Source organism: Bison bison, unplaced genomic scaffold (assembly GCF_000754665.1).
Source record: "Bison bison bison isolate TAMUID 2011002044 unplaced genomic scaffold, Bison_UMD1.0 scf7180017864167, whole genome shotgun sequence".
In the NCBI taxonomy this organism is placed as follows: Eukaryota; Metazoa; Chordata; class Mammalia; order Artiodactyla; family Bovidae; genus Bison; species Bison bison.
Genome location: NW_011494739.1, coordinates 2044994 through 2054666, shown reverse-complemented (window position 1 = coordinate 2054666; position 9673 = coordinate 2044994). Strand labels below are relative to the sequence as shown.

Below are 9673 nucleotides of genomic sequence, written 5' to 3'. Positions count from 1 at the left end.
GGAGGGGCCGTGGGAGCGCGCGGGAGCGCACGGCGGGGCGCGGCAGACGCCAGGACGCTGCTCATCCAGGGGGAACGCTGCTCATCCAGGGACGAGGCCGGGTGCCCATGGCGTTCGCACTGCTGCGCCCCGTCGGCGCGCACGTGCTGTACCCGGACGTGCGGCTGTTGAGCGAGGACGAGGAGAACCGGAGCGAGAGCGACGCCTCCGATCAGTCGTTCGGCTGCTGCGAGGGCCTGGAGGCGGCACGGCGCGGCCCGGGCCCCGGGGGCGGGCGGCGGGCGGCGGGCAGCGCGGGCCCGGTGGTGGTGGTGCGACAGCGCCAGGCGGCCAACGCGCGGGAGCGGGACCGCACGCAGAGCGTGAACACGGCCTTCACGGCGCTGCGCACGCTCATCCCCACCGAGCCGGTGGACCGCAAGCTGTCCAAGATCGAGACGCTGCGCCTGGCGTCCAGCTACATCGCACATCTGGCCAACGTGCTGCTGCTGGGCGACGCGGCCGACGACGGGCAGCCGTGCTTCCGAGCTGCGGGCAGTGCCAAGAGCGCGGTCTCCGCCGCCCCCGAAGGCGGCCGCCAGCCACGCTCCATCTGCACCTTCTGCCTCAGCAACCAGCGAAAGGGGGTGAGTGCGCGCCGCGCTCCAGCACTGCGCCCGTGGGGTCAGGGAACTGGCCCCTTAGGTAGCAAGAGAGAGGCAGAGACCCCAGTGAAGAGAGAGGGGAAGCAACACCGAGTCGTCGGGGGTGCGGCCCTCCAAGCCCAGGGTTTGGTGTGGAGCACAGCAGTTCACAGTGTCCCCCAAACGCGGGGTGCAGAGAAGCCCGGCGCTCAGGCGTGCTTTAGAGGATGGAGATTGCTCCTCCAGGGACACTCCCTCCAACTAGAGGTCTGCTGGGAAGAGCGCTTGGGGAGATCATAAGAAAGGCATCGTTTATTGGGCTCTACCTACGTAGGGGCGCCTTCGTGGTCTTTCTTTTTACCTTCGCAGGACCCCATCAGGCAGGTAGCTTTGCTGGTTTCATCACTGATGAGGATCTGAGGCTCAGGGGTGCCCTCATCACCCAGCTCGGAAGCCAGAATGCAGGCTCCGGGTCTGCTGGGTGTGTGTGACCTGAACTGCCCTTTTTGTTAAAGATTTGTCCTGCATCCCGAGACTGACCCAGGGACAGGGGGCTAGAAGAAAAGGGGACGCACACCCCCAGTCAAGAGCCCGAGGTACCCAGCTCATGAGCAGTAAGCATGAATGAGGGGGTCCCCTGAGGATACCCACCCCTTAAAGAGATGCAGTGTCCAGGAAAAGCACTGTTGAGTCATTGGGGCAGAGCTTGAGGTAGGCTTCTGTGGTCTGCCCTAGGTAAGGATGGGTACCAGGCTGGTAGGGACTGGGTAAGGGTGAGCAGCTGCAGAGGTCGCTGAGGGGCACTTGTGGCGGAAAGCTGGTTCATCTCTGCACCAGTCCCAGGGAGCCTGCTTTACCCCTAGCCTTTCCCTTTCTGGCCTGGGCTTTTCTTAGTGTAAGGAGTCTTGTCTGTGTGACAGCTTTGCATCCCAACAGCTTCCATTTGCAGCTGCAGAAACTGAGGCTGAGAGAGTCCCTGACCGGCCCATGGCCTTTTGGAAAGTGACAGGGCATTGGGGGCACAGGGAACTCTGCTCAGAATTCTGTAATAACTTAAATGGGAAAAGAATTTGAAAAATGATCGTTGTTCTTCCGTCGCTCAGTTGTGTCCGACTCTTTTCTACCCAACGGACTGCAGTGTGCCAGGCTTCCTTGTCCTTCACCAGCTCCCAGAGTTTGCTCAAGTTCATGTCCGTTGAGTTGTTGATGCCAACTGACCATCTCATCCTCTGTCATCCCCTTCTCCTAAAAAAGGATAGATACATGTATATGTATAACTGAATCACTTTGCTGTACACTTGAAGCTAACACAACGTTGTTGATTAACTCTAATATAAAATAAAAATTTTTTCAAAAAGCATGGGGGATTGGAGCCAGGCCTCTGGGTCCCCCAGTCTTTGGTTCTCAAAGCTGCCCCAGCTCCTCTCTTCACTCTGTTTGAGGAAAGCCCCTGTGTCCTAGCCTCAGACCACCCCCTTCCAGCTCATCAGACTCCCGCCCTGGCCTCTCACCCTGATGGCTGCCTCTGTTTCCCTAAGTCAGTCTTGGTAGGCTCAGACTTGAACTCTCTCCAGGGTCCCTGTTACTCCCAGCTGTGGGCCCTTGTCTGTGCTCCAGGCTGGACTGAGAAGCTAGGGTGGGCCTGCGGGCAATCCAGCCCACGCTGTGAAGGGCTGACTGGGCCCTCAGCGATATTCCCTGACTGCCTTTCACCCATTCACTCAGTTCAGCAAACCTCAGCTACCTGACAGCTGCTTTCCGTTGGCTCTGAGAACATTCCCAGAGAAGCAGGTTGTAGGTGCCGATGTACTGCAGTCAGAAACTCCCAGTGTGGTGTCAGGGCAGGGCTGGAGGTGAAAAGAGGGATGCTATGGTCTGATGGGGGTGCACAGAGGGACTGTCAGGGCCAGAGGAAGCCCCTGGCCCAGGGGCTAAGTCCCTGATGATGTTGGAGGATGGAGGCGGGCAGGTTGAAGGGTAGGGGAAGGTGTTCTAGGAGCAAGACACAGCTAGAGCTGGCGTCAGAAACCATGACCTAAAGAAGGGAAGACCTTGAAAGTGGCACCACACAAAGAGGAGGCGAAGACAGGCCAGTGACAGCAGTGTCGGCAGTCTTGATGAGCACTGATCTCTCGTGCTAACCGCCCTCCGTGTGTTACCATTAAAATCCCCCAGCAGGGACTTCCCTGGAGGTCCAGTGGTTAAGATTCTGAGTTTCCAATGCAGGAAACACAGGTTCCATCCCTGGTCGGGGAACTAAGATCCCACATGTTGCATGGTGCAGAAAAGAAAAAAAAAAAGATAAAAACCCTCAATAGCTGGGGAAGAAGGTGCTCTGGTTATCCCTACCTGTTTAGAAATAGCATCACTGGTTCAGAGACACTGCCCATGAAGAAGCCAGGATTCAAACTCAGGCCTGCTCGATTGCGAAATAGGAAAGGTTAGTGTGGGAAGGCCTGGTAACAGCAGGTAGCCTGGGGGCTTCTCTGCTGGTCTCACGGCCTCGCCTGGATCTGGCTCCTTCCCTGGGATCTGTCTACAGGACCTAGAACCCAGCCAAATTTGGCTATAGAAGCCATGCTCTCAAGTCCACAGACTCCTCTGGGAGTAGGCAGAAGGGGCGATCCTGGCCGGCTCTGGCTCCTCAAAGACTTGAGGACTCAACTGGAAGAAAACTGGCTGTCTTGGGGAGACCATGGGAGCCTTCTGGAGAGCTCTAAAGCCCTGGACCCTATCCCTTCACTCCGAGCTACCGCCTTGCCCCAAGCTGGCTGGTCAGGGGTTGGGGTCACCATGGAGATAGCTCCCTGCCGCATCTTGTTTAAGGAGGGTTAGGTGTGGCCCTCTGTGGTAGAAATAGCAAGGGGAGGTAGGGGGTTCTTTTCTCTGCCCTGTTTTCCCTTTTGTCACCTGAGGGTAGGGGTCACATAAGATCATCTTGTAAAGCCTTCCCCACTTGGGGTACCAGCCCAGGAGTCGTGGAGCAAGGAGATGCCATCATCAGGTGATGCTGATGCTAATACTTGTGAATGTTCGTTGAACACTTGCTATGTTCCTGACTCTGCTAAGGGCTTTACCTGTGTTAATGTGTATAATCCTCATGGTAACTACACGTGGGGAAACCAAGGCTCCATTAGCTGAAGTCACTTGCCCGAGGTCTGACAGGTAGTCCAAGATAGAGCTGGGGTTGAAGCCCAGGTCTGCTTTGCTCTAACCACCTACTAACTACAGTGCTTCCCAGAGCCCTTGGCACTCAGGGGCAAAGGGACAAAGAATCTGGGGCCTAGTCAAGGCCTCTTCTAAATGTGTTTGGCAGTTTATAAGCCTCTTTTGCAGCTGCACTTGCGTTTGATTGCACCCCTGTGGGGGCAAGTAGAATCATTTTGTCCCCATTTCATAGATGGAGAGATTGAGGTTCAGGGAGGTGAACAGTCTCAGCATTCTCAGGGGAATGCCAATCTCACGATGACTGCCAGATGTGGGGTAGAGGCAGCTCTCCTGACCCTGAAAAGGTGGGAAGCTGGTTTTCTATGCTCCAACCTCAACCCGACCCCCACCCCCACCTCCATCCGCCCTTCTCAGCCACGGCTGCCAGAGTTTGTCTGAGAAGCCCAAGCCCCAGGCTCTGCTGGGACTGTGGCCTCAGCCCTCAAAATAGCCTTGCCTGTGAATGAACACGCTGTCCCTGGGCCCAGAGAGCCTCAAGGGAGGCTGGGCTCGCATCTGGATGGATCTGCCCCAACCTGGGCCCAGGAGTGGAGGGGGGCAGGGGGCAGAGCTCCCAGATGGTCAGCTATTTCTCTAGATGGCTGAGAAAAAGGCTGGTCCCGTCATCCCCTAGTCAGGCTCAGGAATGAGCGTTTACAGTGGGATTTCAGACCCCACCATGTCCTGGAAACCAGACAGACTGTGGACAACATGGATTTTCTAGCCCAGCCCTTTTTACCAACTGGCTGGGTGCCTCTGAGCCATTCATGCAATGCTGGAGGACGCAAAAGAAGGGGTGCTCTGATGTCTGTGACTTCGCTGGTTTACAGTGAGGCTGAAACCCTGGAGTCAGACTTCAGAATAGCGGGGAGAGACTGTCCCTGCCGCGTGAGGGAAACAGGTGGCCTCCAGGCCTGCCACCATTAGCTCATCTTCCAGTGGACACCCCTGATCCAAGCAGCATTGGTTGGTAACTGCTCCATGCCAGTTCCCAGGCTGGAACTGGGGCTACAAAGTGAAGGACTTTCCCCAGCCACCCCACTGAGTTCCCAGCCTGATGGGAGAACAGAGAGATCCCATATTCCCCTTCTGGGTTTTATCCTGGCCCCAGAAAGGCAAGGACTGCCAGGCAATTGCAGGAACAGAGAAATCTTCCTAGGACAGGACCGGAGTGCATATTCCTGGGAACACCTTGAATGAAGGCAGGGAGGCCAGAATTCCAGAATCTACTTTTGAGGCTGATGAGGAGGCCACTGAGTCCCCAGCCCGGGCAGTAGGAGAACCACTGTGGAATGTGTTATGCCCTTGAGTGTAAAATTGTATGACTTGACCTATATTGGATTTTTTTAAGCAACAGATTACATGGGAAAGAAATGAAAAAGGTAAAAAAGTATACAGGGTTTTTTAAAAAGCCTCCCTCCCATCCTGTCTCCTTATCACACTCTTCTTCTCTGAGGAAACCATTAGCAGTTTCCCATGTACCCTTCTCTCTGGACATCTCAGCACACAGGAGCACGCACTCAGTCCTTGATCTTGTCTTTAAATGATGTTATTGCAGCATCATCCCCTGTTAGTCCATATAGTGTCTTCTGCGTTCTGCTTCATGAACTTGATTGTGTGGCTAAGTGATGTGTTTATCAAGTCCCCTATTGCTGGGCACAGAGATTAGTTCCAGTGTTCAAGGGGAGCCAGTTGAACCCCCTAATACCTCTTTTTTCCCTTCCTACAGGGAAGCCGTCGTGACCTGGGGGGCAGCTGCTTGAAGGTGAGGGGGGTAGCCCCACTCCGAGTGCCACGGAGATGAGCCTGGATCCCTGTTTCATTTGCTCCAAGCAGGACCCTGAGAAGAAGGCCAGAGGCCAGCCACTGGGTGAAAAGGGGAGAAGACCCCAGGAGCCAAACCTGGGTCCCTTCTTTGTGTAGGGACCAGAGGACAATGATCTGGGCCCACGTCCCTCAGAGCAGGCCCCCGGGACATCTCCGCCCCACCCTGGAGAGCCGTGAGGACCCGTCCAGCCGGCCCCAGCCCTGGCTGGTCAGAGACAAGGCAGATCTTTTGGAAAAACATAGACTGTTGGTGACAGGATGTGTGCGTGTCTACGGATGAGTGTGGGTGTATGTGTGAGAGAGAGAATTGATGGGTTTAAAATAAAAGGTATTTTTAAGTAAAAGATGTTCCCAGCTGCAGAAGGGAGGGGCCTAGGGACATCAGAGGTCAGAGGTGGCGCTTCTCCTGGACCTTGGAAGAGACACAGGTGTCACAGGGGCCGCCCTGTGCCCTGGAGGGGGTGGGGCTGAAGGAAGATAGGGGTCTTCCTCTCCAGAAATCGAGAGAACCAGTCTTTCATCGCTGTCTTCTTGAACAACTGTTGGGTATCTGGTGTGGCTGGTAAAAGAAAAATCTTAATTTTATTTATTTTTGAATGAGGCATGTATTCATCCATGTGGTTCACGATTCAAAAGGTACAGAGGGGTATGTGGTAAAAAAAAGCCTCCCTCCCTCCTGTCCTCCGGCCACAGCTCTCCCGCCGCAGACAGGCTCAGCCACTGGCTTTGTGTGACTTCTCTATTGTGTGTGAATAACCAAGCAAATACAGGAATACTCACGTATGCTTTCTTCCACCCTTTACACAGACAGTAGCCCCTTGTTACCTTCTTTCTTCTCCGTGCATTTTTTTTTTTCCTCTTAATCTAGTTTGGCTCTTATCCCAAGTCAGTACATAAAGGTAAAGGGTTCTCTTCCTTTCTGTAGTAGCTGTTTGTTCCATCTTATGAACGTACCATACTTTAATCCATCCCTTATCCTTGTCTTTACAAACAGAGTTGGGAAGGCATGTGGTTTTCCACATGTGCAAATGAGTGTGTGCTAACAGAGGGTACTCTTACCCATGTTGTAACTGAGATGATTTGAAGAAATAATGACACCCAAAGGCGCATGGCTGGAGCATGGCAGGTTAATGATGTGAGGTCTGTCCACCTGTAAAGCCCAAAGTGAGCTCCTTCCCCTGCCCTGGAGATGCCCCAGTCGGGGTGCCAGCCCCTGTGACCCTTGTTATCCTCCCAGCAGCCCTGGGATATGGTGTTTCCCCATCTCACAGGTCCAGCCGAGAGGGTGATGGGAACGGCTGGTGAGTGCAGCCATTCTTGGCTCTCTCTGTGGGGCTCTGTCCCTGTGGGTCCAGGATCAGAGAAGCTGGGGAAGCTGGAGGCAGGGAACAAGAAGAAGGGCCAGGAGAGACGGCAGAGCCAGGCAGCCACCCTTTCCTCCAGGTACTTTCGTATGCCTATTTTTAAATTTATTTTTTTTTAACAGACACTTTTTACCAGCTGAAGCCTGGCTCCAGATTCCATGCCGTACCCACTCTGTCACACCCTGTATTTGGCCCTCAGTCAGAGCCTGAAATGGGGCTGCCCATTTTGCAGATCAGCAAACAGTCCCCCTTCGGGAGCTAATTAGGAAAGCACATTGTACATCCCACACCTACTCAGGTCCAGGCAGCCCCTGGCAAAGCCACGGGAAAAGGACTGTGACCTTGTCAATGGCAGGAAACCTGGGAGTGAGGACAGAGCAGATAGTTGGATGCTCCGGGCTAGCGGCCCACTTCTGCCACCAGATTTGCTGGGCGACCCCAGAGAAGGTGCGTGACCCCTCCCAGTCTCCCTAGCCTAATCCCTAACCAGCAAGAACAGCTGAGACAGAATAATAATTATTTGTTTTGCCTTGTTAAATAGTTTTTATTATGCCATTTATGCATTGGGTAAACAAAGCCAGTTGTATCCAGTAGATGCAGTGAAAAGTATGTACCTCCCTCAGGCTCCTCCGCAAAGGCAACTGCTATTAGCAGTTTCCTGTGTGTCCTTCCAGAAATGCTCTTTACTGATTACTGGTTCTGAAAAAGTATTTATAGATGTCTCTGCTTATGTATTCATTGTGTGTGTGTATATATATATATATATATATATACACATACTCAAATACTGCAGGATCTTAGAAATATCACCCATCCCAAAGACAACCACTGTTAACACTATTAACACTGTTAACACTATAATAATCCTGCAGAGTTTTTGTAAAACACATACGCTTAAATAATCATTTACAACATACTAAGTTAAAACTTTTATCAAAGTGTAACATAAGTGCAGGACGGTCCATGTGCCATTAAGTATACTTTCACAGGCTGAGCATACCTGCGCACCCAGCGTGCAGAGCAAGAAATGCGATTAGCATCATCCTAGGAGCCCCTCACGCACACCTCCTCATACTGGGTTGCTTCCATTGTATTCCCCTTGAAATAGACAATGCACTTACAGAGCTCACACTTCAGAAGACACAGAATAAACCGACGAGTCTCCTCTCCCAGCCACTCGCTTCCGGTTCTCAGAGGCAATTCTGTTAACCAGAGCTTAGGGATTCTTATAGAAATAGTCTTTGTAGATACAGGCATATCACATGTATCTTGTTTTTCCACATGAGAGGTGACATTTCACACACTGATATGCACTTGTGTGTTTTTTTTCCCCTAAACAATACATCTTGGACACGCTTCAGTGTTGAAAGAGCTGCTTCATGCTTTTTTGCTGCCTCATGCTTTTCTGCAGCTGCATAGTGCTCCATTCTGCACATTTTGTTGCTGTTGTCTTCCCTGGGCCTCATTCCTGGGTAGTGGACGGTTAACATCTTGGGGCCCATGTAAGCTACAAGGCCAGCACAACACACCTGACTTGGGAGAGGCACGGCTGTGGACCAGTATCTCTGGGAGCCACTTGCCAAACATCCCTGCCCCCAACACACACGCTTTCTGCCTTTAGGATGGGACAGCCCAGCCATTCCGTGTTGCCTGAGTGAGGGCTTACTCAGGGCTAGAGGAGTTAAAGGAGTTCAGGGAGGAGAAACCCAGGGCTGAGGCAGGTGGGATGAGCAACTTCATCCAGGCCACCTGGGACCCTGAAGGGGACACCTAAATATCAGTTCGCACCCTCCACCCAAACCTTCTTAGCCACAAGGAGCATCAGCACAAGAAGGATCTCAGAGTGCATCGTTTCATCATGAGAAGTTGAGCCCATACAGATGAAGCAAACTGCCCGAGGTCCCCTAGCTAGTCCCTGGCTCTGCTGAGCCACTAGGAGCCCAAGTCTTCCTGCCTGCCATTCAGGACGCTCTTCTGTGGAATTAATTCTTCTAATTCTTCTCTAATTCCACAGTTGCAAGTTGGAAAGCCTCAGAGGCCACCCACGGCAATGGAGAAACAGAGGGGGACAGCAAAGGGCCAGAGCTGCACAGCTTTTGGAGCTGAGAATGCAAACTCCCTCTGTCTAGCTGAGGGCTCCTCCACCACTTTTAGTTCCCCTCAGTGGCCCAGACCACTTCCATTTTATGATGCTCCCATTAGATTTAAAAAAATAAACACACTACAGAATGGAATCCCCAAAACTCTAGCATATTCAGCACGTTAACTTATTAAGCAACCATATACAATCACAAGAATGATGAATTATCATGAGAACTTAGAAGATTTACAAAATCATCAGTCTATAGGACACACATGTAGGGTTGACCATCTTTGTTCAACCCGTCTGCATCTCTTGCTATTGTATATTTTACATCCTGTGGGCTTTATATCTAAAGTTTAGACAAGGACAGCAAAATGCCACGTGCCCCTGGCCTGGGTCCTGTCCTACCGGGGGTTGATGCTATAGAAGATGTTACTGGGCAGTTGACAAAACTGGAGTAAGAACAACAGATTAAGGTATCCTATCAGTGTCACACTTGGGGCTTCCCAGGTGGCTCAGTGGTAAAGAATCTGCTTGCCAGTGTAGGAAACACAGGAGCCTCAGGTTCA

The 9673-nt window shown here is 52.5% G+C and overlaps 1 protein-coding gene across 1 annotated transcript; it reads left to right on the top strand.

Moving 5' to 3' along the window:
* Nucleotides 1-23: 23 nt before the first annotated feature.
* On the top strand, nt 24-6001 carry TCF15 (transcription factor 15 (basic helix-loop-helix)). Its single transcript, XM_010841772.1, has 2 exons — nt 24-626; nt 5560-6001. Exons 1-2 carry the CDS (start codon nt 108-110, stop codon nt 5632-5634), a joined length of 594 nt encoding a protein of 197 aa, XP_010840074.1. The 5' UTR covers nt 24-107; the 3' UTR covers nt 5635-6001.
* The last annotated feature ends 3672 nt before the right edge of the window (nt 6002-9673 follow it).

Bases quoted from the DNA above. Each gene is read 5' to 3' on its own strand.
- TCF15 (XM_010841772.1), top strand. From the start codon at position 108: ATGGCGTTCGCACTGCTGCGCCCCGTCGGCGCGCACGTGCTGTACCCG. The intron at 627-5,559 runs GTGAGTGCGCGC...CCCTTCCTACAG, and splicing joins TCAGCAACCAGCGAAAGGGG to GGAAGCCGTCGTGACCTGGG.